The sequence below is a fragment of the Prionailurus viverrinus genome, chromosome D2 (genome assembly GCF_022837055.1).
Source record: "Prionailurus viverrinus isolate Anna chromosome D2, UM_Priviv_1.0, whole genome shotgun sequence".
Taxonomy (NCBI): Eukaryota; Metazoa; Chordata; class Mammalia; order Carnivora; family Felidae; genus Prionailurus; species Prionailurus viverrinus.
This window is the reverse complement of record NC_062571.1, coordinates 4,959,293-4,976,744: the sequence shown is the minus strand read 5'-3', so window position 1 is coordinate 4,976,744 and position 17,452 is coordinate 4,959,293. Positions and strand designations below refer to the sequence as shown.

Below are 17,452 nucleotides of genomic sequence, written 5' to 3'. Positions count from 1 at the left end.
TTTTTTCATCTTCCTGCTAATGGCCGACTTATTCAGAATATGAACATGAATACCTTTCGGCCGAGATTTCGTGAGCAGTTCATCTCTCATGTAAGTGTTCACTTTCCTTACAACATTTACAGTGTCTTTGTCTATTCGGTTGCATTGAGGAGTGAATATCAAGGAAAACAGATACATTTGCTCAGAATCACAACTACAGAAATAATCTCTTCTTCCAACAGCAACCAAGAATTTGTAGGCTTTCAAAACAGCCCACCTGAATCACAGCTAGACAGTCCCAATACGAGGAAGTAATCAATTTTCGTATTAAAACAATGCATGCAATGTGAAATATGACAAAGCTCTATTCCCTGTACTGTCTTGTTTTGGCTCAGCCGTGGCTTTGCAAAGCTGTCCAGTGAGGAAGGACTGGGGTCATATATGGCACTCAGTACCGTTAATTAGCAAGCACACAGTTGTATCTGCACACGATGCTTACTACTTACTACAAACAACCTCTCCAGTGAAAGAAATCTGTTGCTCTCGACGGACAAGCATACTTATTTCAGGGCAAAGAAAAACGACCTGCCAGGCACTACCCCAACCCCCTTGTCAAGATGCGGAATTACATAGTGTTTGCTCTGCAAAGGTAGTTCCCAGTCCAAAGACAATTGCAACATACAACCTGTTATTTCCCAATATAGATGCACTTCTCAAGGAAACTTTTTCTTGACCTTATAAATTCACAATTCAGACTTTGTTAAAGAGAGACACTAGCATCTTTGTAATTATATTTAAGATTCTAGGGGCCCCTGGGTGGCTCAGTCGGTTAAGCGTGCGACTTTGGCTCAGGTCATCATCTCATGGCTCATGGGTTCGAGCCCCGCGTCGGGCTCTGTGCTGACAGGTCAGAGGCCTGAAGTCTGATTCAGATTCTGTCTCCATCTCTCTGCCCCTCCCCTGCTTCCTCTTTCTCTCTTTCTCAAATATAATTTTTTTTTTTAATTAAAGAATTTCTTGGAAGAAAAAAACAGCTGAAGTATAAAGTTTCTGCTATGGAACCAAGGAGCTAACCTTAGATCCCAATGTTTTTTTTTTCTTCCCTTTATTGTTATTTCATTAAATAAAGAGAGTGAGGACAGAGAGTGTGAGCGTTCTTTGCCAAACATAAGAATCAAGTTTACTAATCTAAATTCCCTTCCGAGTACCTTTTTCCTTCTAATTATCTCTTTGCCCCATCTTTTCTAGTAAGAAGGCAGTAGTGTGGGACATAGGTGTTATTTCTTTTGCTGGCAAAATTTTGGAAAGCAGACTATTTAGCTTGTGATATATGACTGCAACACAGCATCACAGCTCATTTCCAAAGTGGCTCTCTGGAAGCATTAACCTTTTTATTCATGCTCTTATGAACCGTGTCTGTATTATGTAGGAAGATTCAAAACCAAGCCCTCTAAAAATAAGTACGACTGAACCGATAAACTTCTGCTTTACCAAACCCAACCCTTGGTAGACAGCTCTAAAATAGGATTCGTCTCCTCCCTGTCCACTGCTGTGTCTCGTTAGAGGATAGGGGGGTGCTGGGAAGCTTATCGAAGGAGGTATGACGCTGAGCTCCGCCTCGGTGCTTACGGGAGGGTAGAGTTAACTATCTCATTTGTCAGGGCAAAGCACTCCTGGATGTGGTCTTCAAGGGCTTTTGAAAACCCAAGGCAGCACCCATCACATGGCATTTGGCCAGAGGACATTGGTCTCCAGGGTCAAAGTTTGGCACAGGAATATAATGAAATGAGGACAAAATAAGTAAAACCCTATCAGAGAAACGAACATCTTGTACACTTTCATTTTCTGTGTCTCAGAGGTTCGTTTGAAGATTCTACGACCAGATTCTACACCGCGTGTGTGGTGGAAGCCTTTGCCTATCTGCATTCCAAAGGAATCATTTACAGGGACCTCAAGCCAGAAAATCTCATCCTGGATCACCGAGGCTACACCAAACTGGTCAGTGCCCTTTACGCACAGTTTCTGCCCCTCGGGTTTAAAACCTCTGTTCATAAAGCTGTGTTCATTTCCTAACATTAAAACCTCCCTTTTCCTTTGTAAATGCTATAACTTTTCTTAAGAGCCTATCTTTGCATTATTGCTTTCGACTCTTCTTTCAAGTGAGGCAAAAGTTGTAAGAAATTAAATTGGCTAGGTCTTAATTAATACTGTCTTGGCAGGATGTGTTTAAATGGACTCGGACCTGTGGACACGTCTTCATAGACCTCTAGAAGAGCTTTGTAGACCTTTCTCTTGTCCACTTTCTGCCATTCACAGGGAACGACTACTTACATCATAGAAAACCATGAATCCTTTTAACATTTTAGATTCAAGTACAATCTTAACAGGAAAAAAATCGCTTGCTAGGCAATGTTATTTAGGCCATTTGAATTATAGTAATAGTAACGATCACAATAATAAAATCTGTCAAGCGCTCTGAAGATTTACTGTAGGAGGGAAGTTCTGTTATAAAACGTACAATTTTTGTGGACGTTGAATCTGTCAGTGCCTGGCTATTTTTTAAACTTTGGGACTTTTTATTCAGCATATGGTTTTCAAGGAAATCAAATCAATGGCTGTTCATTATTTGTGTTCTCAACCAAATCGTTTTAGAGAAAAAGGTTTTCTGCATTCGATGCTCCTCCATCCAGAAAGATTTCTAGAAAAACGAAGGACACATTTGCATTGTAGCTCTGTTTATGTGTACTCGGGGCAGGGATACATTTTGTTACTAGGTTCCTTGAGCAGTCCAGTGGCTTGTCATTGCTAAATGAATTGTCGGCTTCCTAAATCTAGCAGAAATCATGCATATTCTGGAAAATGTGTCAAGTAGGTCCACCTAGACTTCTAAAAATTTTAAGTAAAGGGGTTATGGCCCGACCTCCATGGTCAGGAAAGGAGGAAGAAATGGAAGCTACTTCTGGAAAGAAAGGTTTACCTGTATTTCTAATGATGTGAGTTTCAGCCTATACTCAGGTTTTAACTTTTCCTATTGACACTGACTTTGCTCAGGGAGGCTTTGTTTGAAACACAGATGACTCCTTTGGGAATATAGGACTGTAGTGATATGCATCTGTTTTTATTATTATTCCGTGCACTTCAGCTAAGTACCTTACTGCTTTTCAGCTTGAAAATAAGTAAGTGCCTTGAAATAACTTGTTTTTTCTCTCTTTGTAAGGTTGATTTTGGCTTTGCAAAGAAAATAGGATTTGGAAAGAAAACATGGACTTTTTGTGGGACTCCAGAGTACGTGGCTCCAGAGATCATCCTGAACAAAGGCCATGACATTTCAGCCGACTACTGGTCACTGGGAATCCTAATGTATGAACTTCTGACTGGCAGGTATGGACATTGGCAGAGAATTGCTGATAAAAATAGATCAGCCAACAGCTGCACGCTCCTGCCTTTGTCACTCTGATTAGACCATCTTAAAGCACATTTCACCATATCTTCGTCCAGCACTTCAAGTAATTATGCAAGTGCCCAGGGATTCGTAAAACAAACTCTAAAATGGGTTGGATGAGGGCAGGAACTCAGCGTCAACCTTTGCCCTCATCATTACGAATTCCTTGTACATATGTGAGAATGTGGAAAAACCTAGTGTCTTTCTGTGAGATCTTTGAGCCTAGCTGCTGAGCCAGCAATGAAGCAAGGGAGGTAATAGTGGTATAAAAATATCTAGGGTCAACTATTTATAGAGATAAGAGGACATGTTGACAAGTATTATACCTAAATGAAACGGGAATAGTTTGCAGGTCTTCTGTGTAATGCTCTTATAGCCATCAGCAAGGAAAAAAAGATCCCCAACAAAAAGAGAAACACCCCACCGTGCCGTGCATGGGGGACAATGAGTAGTGGGGTCATTATAAACCAGAGTTGAGAAGAAGGCTGGGTAGAGGTCTCAGACATACAGAGCAAGGAAAGGACATCCCATGGCTTCACTAGAAGGGCAATAGGGGGCAAAGACATGGAGAAGTTGTGTGTAGAAAAACTTACTGGAAACCTGAGGGCTGCCTGACTGGCTTTAGCACGAGAGAGAGAGGCCACATAGATGACAAGGGATACGGAGAGTTGGGGAAACAGGAACAGAGGGGACCCCCACCCCTAACACCACGAGCTGGAGTGGGGAGGAACGTACAGAGAAACGGTGAGCGGGTGCATCTGCCCCGGGCACAGAACCTTAAGTCATGGCTTAAAAGGGCAACTTCAAATAACAGAACCAGCCCTAGAGCCCTGCCAAGTGGTGGGGACTCCCTGTAGTCCTCAGGAGCTGGCAGGTACCTCTACTTATGTTTCCCCTCCACCTTGATAGTGCAGAGGGGAGCAGAGCCCAGGCACCATAGCTGACTTTCCACCACAGGGAGCCCGAGCCCCCTGACCCCAGATGTCCCACCAGTGTGGACACCCTTGGTCAGTGCTCATTATGACTCCAGCCATCTCACCAAGGTAAGACAGGCACAGAATACTCTAGACGTGCCCTACTTTGGCTCTCCATGACTTGCCAAGACAACCCAGTGTCAAGTGCCCTGGGACCCCTGGGCCATGCCCACCTCGACTCTAGCTGTCCTGCAAGGGGGCCCTCTGCGTGGAGGGTCCCATGACCCCTGGCTTCCACCCACTTCAGCTGTCCTGCCAGTGGGGCCTTAGCACAGACAGCCCCAGAACCGCCCCAACAGGGCAGCCCAGGATCCAGACCCCATGACAGCTACAGCTCTGTAGAGCCAGCCAAAGTCAGCAGGCAAACACGGTCTACACAGTGATGACCGTACAGAAGGTCATTCCCTCGAGTTTAGGAGAAGCAGCTGTTCTGTAATTCGTCGAAACGAAGTCGATCGAAATGAGAGAGGGGAATATGGTCCATATGAAAGAACACAAAACTTCAAAAAAGGTAAATGGAGATAAGCATGGGTGAACTCTGTGAGAACTTTAACAAATAGAAAACACCAAGAAAAGAACCAGAGTTGAAGAATACAGTAACTGAAATGTAAAATACACTAAAGGGAGTAAATAGTGGATTAGAGGAGAGAAGAACGGCTCAGTGATCTAGAAGACAGAGCAAATGGAAAGCACCCCAGCTGAACAGCAAAAAAAAAAAAAGGGGGGGGGGTAAAAAAAATTGAAGTTAAGGAATCTCTTGGACAACATCAAACAATAATTCCCATTATCTGGGTCCCAGAGACAGAAAAGAGTAGACAACATGTTTGAAGAAATAATAACTCAAAACTTCCCTACCCTAGGAAAGGAAGTAGACCTCCACTTTCAGGAAGCCCTAAGAATTGCAAACAAGATGAACCCATGGCACATATTTATCAATGTCAAAGATTATACACCACCAAGCAAGTTTATCGTTCAGATTTGAAGGAGCAATAAAGAGTTTACCAGAAAATCAAAAAAAAAATGGTTAAGGGGAATTCTTTAATAACCAGAAGAAAATAGTGGAAAAAAACTTCATTAATAAAAGTAAACATACAGTATAGGGACTAGAGCAATGACTTCTAAGGCTAGTATGAAGGTTAAAAGAAAAAGTAGTAAAATCAACTACTTGATTTTATTAATATTAAGGCATTAATATTTATTATTATAATTTTATGTTATATAAGTATAAATAAAAATATATATAAATTTATATTAATTATAATATATATTATATATTATATATATTATATAATATTATATATAATTATAATATATAATATTATATATTATATATATTATAATATATAATTATATAAATACAATCTATTTTATTTTATAGATTATATATTTTATATATTATTATTAATATTAATATTAAGGAAACTCATAAAAGAAAAAGCTGTAAAATATGACAGTATATACACAAAGTGGTGGGGGAGGGTAAAAATCAAGTTCTTTCAGAATGTGTTTAACTTAAGTGACCATCAACTTAATATAGACTACTATATACTTAGGATGTTGTTATATATGAACCTCATGGTAACCACAAACTAAAATGTATAAAAGATACACATAAAATAAAGACAAAACTGTATGCTGCTTACAAGAGGCAAACTTTAAAGACACATGCAGACTGAAAGTGGGGGGAGGGGGGAAGATACTGCATGCAAAAGGAAGCCAAAAAAACAAACAAGACAAAACAAGCTTCAGTAAGAATACTTATGTATGACAAAATAGACCAAAAAAGACTGTAACAAAGACAAAGAAGAGTGTTACATAGAGATAAAGGGATCAATCCAACAAGAGGATTTAACAGTTGTAAATACCGATCCACCAACATGGGAGCACCTAAGTACATTAAGCAAGTCTGAACATAAAGGGAAAATTGACAGTAAGACAACTTAGCAGGGGACATTAACACCCCACTTGTGTCAATGGACCTGTCATCCAGGCAGAAAGTCAGTCAGGAAACAGTGTCTTTGAAAGACACATTAGACTAGATGGGCATAACAGACAGATTTGGCCCATTCCATCCGACAGTAGCAGAATACACATTCTTTTCAGAATGAAAAGCACGTGAAACAGTCCCCAGGATAGAGCACAATTTAGGCTACAAGTCTCAATACATTTAAGATTGAAATCATATCAAGCATGTTTTCCAACCACAATGGTATGAAACTACAAATCAGTTACAAAAAAGAAAATAAACCAAAAACATAAAGAGGCTAAACAACGTGCTACCAAACGACCAATTTCTCAACGAACAAATCAAAGAGGGAATATTTAAAAATACACAGATACCAGCAGCAACAACAAACACGGAGACAATGTAAACACAACCATCCAAAATCTTTGGGAAGCAGCAAAAGCAGTTCTAAGAAGGAAATTTGTAGTAGCGGAGGCTTATCTCAAACAGTAAAGAAGAAAGGAAATAAACGAGAGACCAAAAAGGAAAAAAAAAAAAAAAAAGAACACAAAGGATCAATGAAAGTGGGTACTGTTTTCTTAAAAGAGAAACAATATTGAGAAGCCTATATAGTAAGACTCATGAAGGAAAAAAAGAGAGAATCCAAATAATTAATATCAGAAGTGAAAGTAACAACCAACAGTACCAAAATGCAAAGGTTATTAGAGAAGGAATACTATACAAATTATGTGCCACCAAAGTGGACAATCTAAAAGAAATGGATAAATTTCTAGAAATACACAATCATTCAAAACAAAATCAGGAAGAAATAGCAAATCTGAACAAACCTGTAACTAGTAACAAAATTGTTTTAAAAACAAACCTATAACTAGTAATCAAAAAACCCCAATAAACAAAAGCTGAGGAAAAGAGGGCTTCACAGGTGAATTCTACCCAACATTTAAGGAAGAACTGATAGCTAGTCTCCCCAAACTATTACTAAAAAAAAAAAAAAGAAACCTTCATTTTATAAGACCAGTATTACACTGATACCAAAACCAAAGACACTACCAAAAAAGAGAACTGCAGGTCAATATACTTGAAGAATCTGAATTTAAAAATTCTCAACAAGGGGCGCCTGGGTGGCGCAGTCGGTTAAGCGTCCGACTTCAGCCAGGTCACGATCTCGCGGTCCGTGAGTTCGAGCCCCGCGTCGGGCTCTGGGCTGATGGCTCGGATCCTGGAGCCTGTTTCCGATTCTGTGTCTCCCTCTCTCTCTGCCCCTCCCCCGTTCATGCTCTGTCTCTCTCTGTCCCAAAAATAAATAAAAAACGTTGAAAAAAAAAATTAAAAATTCTCAACAAAATATTAGCAAACCACATTCAATAATACATTAAAAGGATCACTCACCACGATTAGGTGGGATTTATTCTGGGGATACAGGGGTGGTTCAGTATTCTCAAATCAATCAACATCATAGACCACATTGACAAGAAAAAGGGTAAAGCCCATATGATCATCTTAACAGATGCATAAAAAGGTTTTGACAGAATTCAGCATCTGTATATAATACCCTCAACAAAGCCGGTTTAGAAAGAACATACCTTAACATATTAGAGTCCGTATATGAAAAAACCCCAACTAACATCATACTCAATGGTGAGAAACTGAGAGATCCAGAAACAATACAAGAATTTCCACTCTCACCACTGTTAATCAACATAGTACTGGAAGTCATAGCTGAAGCAGTCAGACAAGAAAGGGAAATAAAAGGCATCCAACGTGGTAAGGAAGAATTTAAACTGTCACTGTTTGCAGATGGCACAGTACTACACGTAGAAAACCCTAAATATGCCATCAAAAAACCGTTAGAAATAATAAGTGAATTCAGTAACGTTGGAAGACAAAAAATTAATACACAGCAATCTGTTGTCTTTCTATTCATTAATAACAAAGCAGAAGGAGAAATTAAGAAAGCAATTCTATTTACATTGCACCAAAAAATAAAGTTACCAAAGATAAATTTAACCAAGGAGGTGAAAGACCTGTTCTCCAAAAACTATTAAATTTTGATGAAAGAAATTGGGAGCAAATGGAAACATGGTCTGTGCTCCTGGATTGTAAGAATCCGTATTGTTAAAATGTCCATACTACCCAAATCACTCTACAGATTCAGTGCAATCCCTATCAAAATTCCAATAGCATTATTCACAGAACGAGGACAAATAATACTAAAATCCGTATGAAACCACCAAAGACCCAGACTAGCAGAAGCAATCCTAAGAAGAACAAAGCACAAAAGTAGACACACAGACCATGGGAGCCGAACAGAGAGCCCAGAAGTAAACATTTGCTTATGTGGTCAATTACTCTCCAACAGAGGAAGGAAGAATAGGTAATGCCAGGGGGAAATGGACGGCTAGATGTTGTGAAAAAGCTAAAGGATGTGGAAGAGATCATGGCAGGTGACTCTTTTAAGTTTAAACTCAAGGGGTGCCTGGCTGGCTCAGTCTGTGGAGCATACGACTCTTGATTTCCAGGTTGTGAGTTTGAGCCCCACAGTGGGTGTAGAGATTACTTTAAAAAAAAAATACAATCAAGTTTAAATTCAAGTAGTAGACTAAACTGTCGCATTATGTTGGTTGACAGAGGGGACGGGATCAGTTCCATCCCGTAGGTTGATCGGAGTAGACCTTTTTTGGGAAAGCGGCATAACCCTTTAGCCAGGTAAATATGGGAAGAACCTTCCAGGCGAAACAAACCGCATTCTGAGGTGCGAAGATGCTTGGTATTTCAGAGAGCAGACATGGCGTCCTGATCCCAGCGAGTGAGGGTGGTGTTAGCAGGAGACGGAGTCCTATTACTGGCATCCTTGTAGCCGCCTAGTGATTTTGGACTTCATGTTGAGTGTAATCAGTGAGCTGACAGGTGCAGGAAAAGGGCTAGAAAGTGGAAGCCACATCTTGAATGGCCAAGGACAGCAAGACTAACAAGACATGAGAGGAATGGCAGATAAACTTGACCCATATATGGTTTGGCGGGGGGTGGCTGTTTGTATTTTTAATGTTTGTTTATTTTTGAGGAAGAGAGTGCAGGAGCGAGTGGAGGAGGGGCAGACAGAGAGGGAGACACAGAATCCAAAGCAGGCTCCAGGCTCCGAGCTGTGAGCATAGAGCCCAACGCGGGGGGATTAAAGCCGCAAGATCATGGCCTGAGCCAAAGCAGGACACTTAACCCACTGAGTCATCCAGGCACCCCCCGTATATGGTTTTGCTGCATGATTTACTCACAAAGGTTTCCACGTGGTTTTGCTATTAATCCAGCATCGTTCTGTGTTACCACGACTAATATATGTCCCCAAATAAGACTGGTGGAGTTATAACAGTTTAGGATTTCTTATTTAGAAAATACAAGTGATTCTCTTTTCACCTCTCACCTTTGCAGCCCGCCATTCTCAGGCCCAGACCCTATGAAAACCTATAACATCATACTGAGGGGGATTGACATGATAGAATTTCCAAAGAAGATTGTCAAAAATGCTGCTAATTTAATTAAAAAACTATGCAGGTAAGCGTTTGGCCACGTGACGTTTGAAAGGATCATGATGGGAACATGATTGGATCCCTTACAGTTGTTGTTTTCTTTCCAGGGATAACCCATCGGAAAGACTAGGGAATTTGAAAAATGGCGTCAAAGACATTCAAAAGCACAAGTAAGTGTTCTTCCCTTGACCTTTCTGTGGGAGGGTCCAGAAAGCCCCTCCCCAGGCTGTTCTTTTTAAGCTACTGGCTGTGTGACTGACACAGTTAGCCCATGGGAACACTGGGGGGGACGTTCAGACCAGTTAGCCTTTGGGCACAGCACAGCCACACGCGACCCTGTGCCATACTAAGTGACCGATTCACTGAATTCAGTTTCTCCCAGCTCACGCTAAGGAGCATTGCTCCTTTCTGGCACCAAGAGGAAATGTGAACTAGATTAATCGATTGAATTCTAGGTGGATTCTAGAATTCTGTTCTCTACCAGAATATCAAAAACACAAGTCCTCCACCATATCATGCCTCATTTCCTAGACTAAAACTGGAATATATTTTTCCACCCGCTTCCCAATTAGATGATAAAACATAGTACTGAGTACAGCGTTGTTTTTAAGTGATGGCAGCGTCTTAAACACTAAACCTTACCTAGTTAATTGGATATCTGAGTGCTAATCTAAGACCCAATTGTTGTTTTCTATTAGTCTGTTGGTGTAACACCCACAGGAAATTCACATCTGTGCAAAAAGAACTTATTTACCAAAGTATCTATAAATACCTAAAACACCTGCTAAGAATTTGGTGTATGCATTTGCTACTGCTGAAAACTTTTAAAGACAAAACAGAAACAAAAAACTTAGTGTTATCTGCTCCTCATTTTCACAGAAAATCTGACCACAAATACCTTCATTTTTTTAACACTTAACTAAAAATGACATTTTACTAGAAATTATCATGACCCTAGTATTGCATATTCAATGTTTTCTTCTACGAACACAAAAACAGTACCAAGTCAGAGTTAGACCTGACTAATATAGTGATGTGAAAAGGTTGATTAGGTGGCCCAAGGAATCAGTGCAAAGCTAGAAAAATAATTTTCTGTCCTGACTTTCATGCCCTGATTCCATTGCCTTAAAATAAGATGTCCAAGTAGATCATGGGCTAAGTATATCATGACACTTATTAAGTTATAATGATAGTACAGGAACAAGGTCATACAGACATTGTGACGAAATTGCCAGGGGGACAAAGGAGTTATTTGTAACCGATGTTAAATATTTCAACAATTAGATTTTTAAAATATGCATTGTATAAAACAACTGTAAAAGTTTTCAATGACACAGGATATACATTTATGTCACGTTGAAAATGTTCGCCTTTCTGCTTTCCATCCTGTATGGGTATTTCCACATCAGATATGTTGCAACGGGGCTTCAGCTAAAGTAAAATGCCTTTAACCAGCTCCTTTTTCTCCTCCCTTTCCTAGATGGTTTGAGGGCTTTAACTGGGAAGGCTTAAGAAAAGGCACCTTGACACCTCCTATAATACCAAGCGTAAGTAGTCTTCCCAGCGAATACTTGTGTGACAAGGTTTTATCCTGTGATCAGATTAAATAAACTATAGAAGTACCACATTAGAATAGTATCTAAAATGCAACCTTAAAAACAGACCAGTTAGGAGATGGTTATTGTATGTGTATTCTATCATTACCTGTTTCAACTATTCGTTCTAATTTATTTATCCTTTTATCGGGCTCTAATCGGATTCTCGTTCCTTAACTGTCTTTTCTGAACATATCGGGGTTTTTGTGAAATAGCAGCCCAGTGAGGGTGACTCAGTTTGTGGACTGTATTGACTTGAAATAGATTTCAGTTGATTGCATTTTTACGTATTTCTGTTTAATGCTGCCTCTTTACGAAAAGGCACAGACCGCTTTGTGGTCCTGAGCCTTTCAGGTGTATGCTTCCTTCCCCTGGGACTAACTCAAGCCTGCTCTTGATTCAGAAGCATTTTCCCTACTTCTGAGATTTATTTCTGTGTCAGTCTTATGCCTCTTCGCAAACAAAAACCCCGTTACCGTGGCTCACGTCGCAGATTCTAATTGCATTCTTCAAGTTTTGTTTTTAGAACGAGAGTAGAGCGTAAGCCTGAATTACAGTTGCCTACAGAGGTTTCCTCTTATGGATATGCCCATATGTATATATTAGTATATAAGAGGTTTTAAATATTATAGAATATGAGGGAAACTAAAGGATGGATGTTTTACTGCTTTTACTGATGCTCTGCAGTTTGGACTTGGCCCAAGAAATTTGCAAGAGTTCTGACCGAGGTCAGAAATGGCTTTTATTCTACTTGAAATAAACACACACAAGACTTAAGATGGTCTACAGGGCTCTACCCAAGCCTGATTTCTGCCTGCTTCTCCTATTTCTCATTCCAGTCCTATCCTCTCTTGCACAGCAGCCACATTGGCCCCTTTGGATCACTTCCCAGCATGAAGCACTCTCTCTCACCTCGGGACCTTTGCACGTGCTACATCCTCTTTTTTGAACTCACCAATTCTTAGTTTTGAAATAATATTTTTTCAAAGAGGCTTTCCATCATCACTCATACTCTCAAGTCTTTTTTCTTCCTAACACTAAGCAAAACCTTATAGTCATCTACAGATTTTTGTGATTATTTGTTTTTCGTCCTACGAGGTACTCCCTGCCAGGGTAGGGCAAGAGCAATGTCTTTTTTTATTCACCGCCCTTAGCCCCAGTAAAAAGCACAAAGCCTGCCACCTGGTAGCCATTCAAACAACAGTCACTGATCGGGGAATGAATAAAGAATGCTTTTCAAAAATCTAGTTTGGGATTTTACTAAAAAAAAAAAAAAACCCCAAAAATCAAGAAATCCCTTCTCGGTCACTCCCTCTCTCATTTGTAGGTTGCATCACCCACAGACACAAGCAATTTTGACAGTTTCCCTGAGGACAGTGATGAACCACCACCTGATGACAACTCGGGCTGGGACATAGACTTCTAATGTGTTTCTCTTACCTGCTTCTGCCTTGCTGAAGTCAGCTTTCTCTGAGACACGGCTGACAGCAAACCTGAGGGACGGAGAGAAGATCAGTGCTCGGGGTCACCATGATGCCTTTGATCGATGCTGCTCCAGTAACTACAGTGGCATGAGGACTTCTTGCTTAGACGACAGTAGCGCTCTTTACGTGTTTTCTGTTTGATCCTAAAAATAGCAGTTGACATGGTGGTCCTGAAGCAAAGCCCTTCGCCAGTAAAGAGAGGCTTCCTGTCGTTGCAATGATCTTGCTTTGCTCGGACTGTAATTTGAAAGACTGTAAGAAATACTTCGACCTAGAAAAAGAGTCCGTACCTTGCTAGAATGGCCAAGATCAAAAATTAACGTATGGGGTACGATCGGTTGCCGTGGTACCAAAACGGGGCTCTTCCTTTCCTTCAAGGGAGGCCGTGGGATCTATTAGCGCAAGCCAGTGTCTATACCATACGGAAGAGGGCCACGCGTCTATGGGTCACGGCGTTCATGTCAAACCAGTGCTAGAAGTTTCCTGATTTTGTTTCCCAACAGTGCTGATGACGAGGCTGAATGTTACCTTTCCTTTCTGACAGATTTTAAAAATTGATACAATCAAAGCACAACTGCTATGAAGCCTCACGGCGGGTATATATGCGTTTTCACGGAAGATTGAAAAAAAAAAAAAAACAACCTGCATGACATTTGTTTGTTTCTTTTCTTGATAAATTGGCATGACAGAGTGGAAAAAAAAAAAAAGCAATTCACAAACCATTTCATATCGTTTCAAATATCGTGCTTCAAGATGGTCCTGGAAATCAGTGACTAGCAGCCAATTGATTTTTCTTTATTACCTAACATACTCTCAGACTGAGGCTTAAAATAGTCCCTTTTATAAAAATCAACCCTTGGGGTGGGGGGGGGGGTGGAGAGGGATGAAGATCCGTCCAAAAATAAAAATAAACTATATAGGTGCTATGTATATCTTTCATCTGTAAATGTCCGTGTCTGAGCAGACAACACAAATTCTAATCATCACCTGTGTAGCCAGAGACTCAAGCATTTTCACTACATTTACCAATGAAACTCCCGTCAGATTTCACTTACACAACATAGTCTAGGGTTGAGGGGAAAGGTGATTAAAACCCATTCAACTGGCTTCTTGTCTTAGGCCTGAACCAAAAAGAAGAAGAAGGAAGCACAGAATCATCAAGATTTACCAGATGAGGGACCTTCCTTATGCGAGGTCAGGGAACAGGACAGGACCTGGCCAGGTGTTGATTCCCTTTTTGTGGATGAGCCGATGTGAGTTCATGCATGCGTGAGAGTAGAGGAGAACACAGGACCCTGATTTCTTAAGCAGGAGTTTTCATTAAGTAGGACGGAAGTATTGCAATCCTGAAACGTATCTGAAAATACCAGACTGATTTGCTTTTTCACGAGGGGAGAAGAATCAGCAGTTTAAAGTGAATCCTCTGTTGGCAGGCAAGTTGACTACTCTGGGCTGTTCTAAGTAGCAGAGACATTTGGAAGCTTTTCCTGGACGAGTAGCGTTAAACCTGCGTAGACAAACGCATAATCTTACAAGCTGTCATCCTGATTTAGAGCTGTGTGTGAATTTGGTACATCAAATTGAAGTTTGCCTTGTTCCAGGAGAGGATTTTCTTTTTTTTAAAGTCAATCAAACGTAGACGGTTCTGCAAAAAACGTGTCCACGTCGGTCATTGATTTTTTTCATACTAAGACTACTTTAGAATAGGATATCAACACGTAATCTAAAAAAAAAACATTTGGGGAATAAAAATTCTAAGGGCATATTAAACATAATCAGAGCAAAGTTAAACTTTTAAATTAAAACTTTGACCCCCAAGATGTTACGGTTACTCCTGTGTTTTTCTGGCCTTTGCAAACAATTGCCTAAGATCAATTTATTCCCCAAGATACCCACTTTCTTCTACAGATTTCAGAATATAAAATGTACCCAGCTAAAATCCAGCTGTGAGTGCTATTTCAGAATTTTTATATTGCTTTTAACTGGGCTCGTAAAAGTACATAATTTCAATATCATGGTCAATGTTCAGTGAGTTTTGTTAAAAGAGTGCTTTAGGCATGCTAACGATTTGCTAGATACTAAGTTTATCTCATCGTTATTTAAGAGAATCTGCTCCTGCAGTTTTCCAAATGCCCCAGTAACCCCAGAGGTTAGCCCTTACCGTGGATGTTGAAACTATGGTTCAAGTCTAAGACAACAACGTACAGGTTCTCTGAGGAATGAAGAGAACATTCAGCTCAATGGCACTGTCGGCCGTCTCTCCCACCTGTCGCTCTATCTTCGTTCATGTCACCTGTGGCGCTGCATTAGGATGTCTAAAGCAATCACTAGCAAACAAAGGTGAACATCTTCCAAAAATTGCTAACAGTCATCTAATCTTAGGCATTGAAATATAAGGATTTAAATCCTGTCCTAAGACACTAGGGCTAAAATTCACGGTCAGCTCCGTAAAGCGCATCTCACTTCATTTCCGAATTTTTCATACCCCTCCATGTTCTTACACTGGAGAACAACATCTGGCTAAGTTAGAATAGTGCCAACTCGTGTGATTTGTTAACTGACTTTCTTGTTAATACTTTGAGTCTGGGAAATAAGGGCTTTCTGTGCATCCTGACGCACAGGAAAACTGAAAACTGCCAAAGGAAAGGGACATCCCGATATTTGAGATACACTGAATACATTAGAGAAAATGATTTCTGGAAATTTCCTATCAATGATTTTCATGTTTGTACCTTCTTTGTTACTCACATATGAATCAGATCCATGTGGCATTGAAAACAAATTTATTTTGATGATATTCTTTACAAGTCACGTTTCTTACTTAAAATTATGGGATTTGCATGTGAACCACACATGTGTAACACATGAGTTCAGCTATTGAATTTTTCTGGTTTCATTTCTAAAGGACTGAGCTAATGGCGAGCTTAGAGAAGTCAGCTACCACACTGAAAATAAGGAAATTAGAACGGATTCATACAGTAGAGGTGATCTGTGCATTATCCATAACGATGTTTTCTTTCACAATAGGACCACAGACAAATATTTATGTAAATAGATATTTTTGTGTGATATTTTGTGGTACATATACCTTTTTTTAGTGTTTCACAGCATTATTATTTCATCTTCTTTGTACTGAATAATGTTTTTAGGTCCAAGTAGACTTGAATTAATGTCATAATTGTCAGTATTATTGAAAATTACGTCCACTGTATGGTTTCATCTGTTCCATAGTTTAGGACATGACCTGGCTATCTGGCATTGTTGCAAGTGCCTTAAATTCCTGGCATCCTATTAAAAAACAAATTTGGTGTTATGCTGCATGAGAAAGACAAATCCACCTCAAAATGTTGTCCTTTCTTAGCTTGCTGCGTTTTACAGTTCTTTCTGCTAACAATTTCTAAGCCTTTATTATATAATATTGATGAATTACAGAAATGATGAAGTTGTTCTCTAATTTCTGTTACATGTACCAGAGCCGTGTATCTGTTACTGAGATACAGCGTCATTTCTGTGAAATGTATAAATGTATGTGCAGGTCAAATTAATCTATGACATACTATCAGTCTGTACACAGGTATTCCTGTTTTGCTAAGCTGTGCAGATCCAGTTAAAAAAAAAATTAGTGCAGTCAAGTTCTAATGCCTCATTTTATAGACTCCATTCGTAACGACCCAACTCAAAAGAAGAATCAGCAAGTGACACGTCGTTATGAAACCAATGAGGAAAACGTACCTTAGCGCACTCCTCAACAAAACAGGATGCTTTCTGAGTTCTTGTATATGCAAATCACGTAGGAGGCAAGTTTGCAACAGACCTGGGAAGGTAAACATTGGAAGCGTGTTGTTAGCCCTCCTCCTTATCTGCCCCTGAATTAACAGAACTCTGGGACCCTGACAGTGACTCAGAGGTCTGGGCTTTCCGAGGAAAGGGACATTTCTTTAGGCATCATCTGTCCACTTTATTTCCTTGTATGATGTTTTTACAATTGGTCTGTTCTTTTGTATTCTTACAGCTATGGTTATTTGATTGTCCTCTTACAATTTGTTCCACATGAAAGAGTCCTTTGTTAGTCAGAATGCAACCACTGTCATCAAATGGTCAGTGACCACTTGCACTCTTTTGATGTAGATTAAAAACTTTTTCATAAAATTAACCTGCTTTGATTTGCTCTGTATTTTTCCTGCAGCTGTAGTTGCTGAGTGCCTGTTGTATACTTTATAGAGTTGAAATAAAAAAAAAATAATTACTTTTGAACTTAGTTGATGTTTCATTCCAGACAAGATTTCGAGAACACGGTTGACGAATCCTCCAGGAATGGAAATACGCCGCAGCGCTATTTTAGAACGTCACCGAAACAAGAGAAATGTTACTCAGGACCCAGGTGTCCTTCACACCGGCATGTATCATGATCTGATAGAAAGCTAAGCTAGCATAGCAGTTTAAAGAATTCAGTGGGGATAAGTCAGGTAAGTCAGGCCACCCAGTGTGAAC

The 17,452-nt window shown here is 39.9% G+C and overlaps 1 protein-coding gene across 6 annotated transcripts in view; it reads left to right on the top strand.

The window, feature by feature from the left end:
• The window catches only part of PRKG1 (protein kinase cGMP-dependent 1), a 1,255,886-nt gene extending 1,238,671 nt beyond the window's left edge, over nt 1-17,215 (top strand). For all 6 annotated transcript variants that reach the window (XM_047825015.1, XM_047825014.1, XM_047825016.1 and 3 more), the window contains 6 exons: nt 1,836-1,977; nt 3,197-3,360; nt 9,785-9,907; nt 9,990-10,052; nt 11,363-11,429; nt 12,805-17,215. In XM_047825015.1, the coding sequence (XP_047680971.1) occupies nt 1,836-1,977; nt 3,197-3,360; nt 9,785-9,907; nt 9,990-10,052; nt 11,363-11,429; nt 12,805-12,903 (658 nt within the window). In that variant the 3' untranslated portion in view covers nt 12,904-17,215. The remainder of the gene's footprint in view (nt 1-1,835; nt 1,978-3,196; nt 3,361-9,784; nt 9,908-9,989; nt 10,053-11,362; nt 11,430-12,804) is intronic.
• The last annotated feature ends 237 nt before the right edge of the window (nt 17,216-17,452 follow it).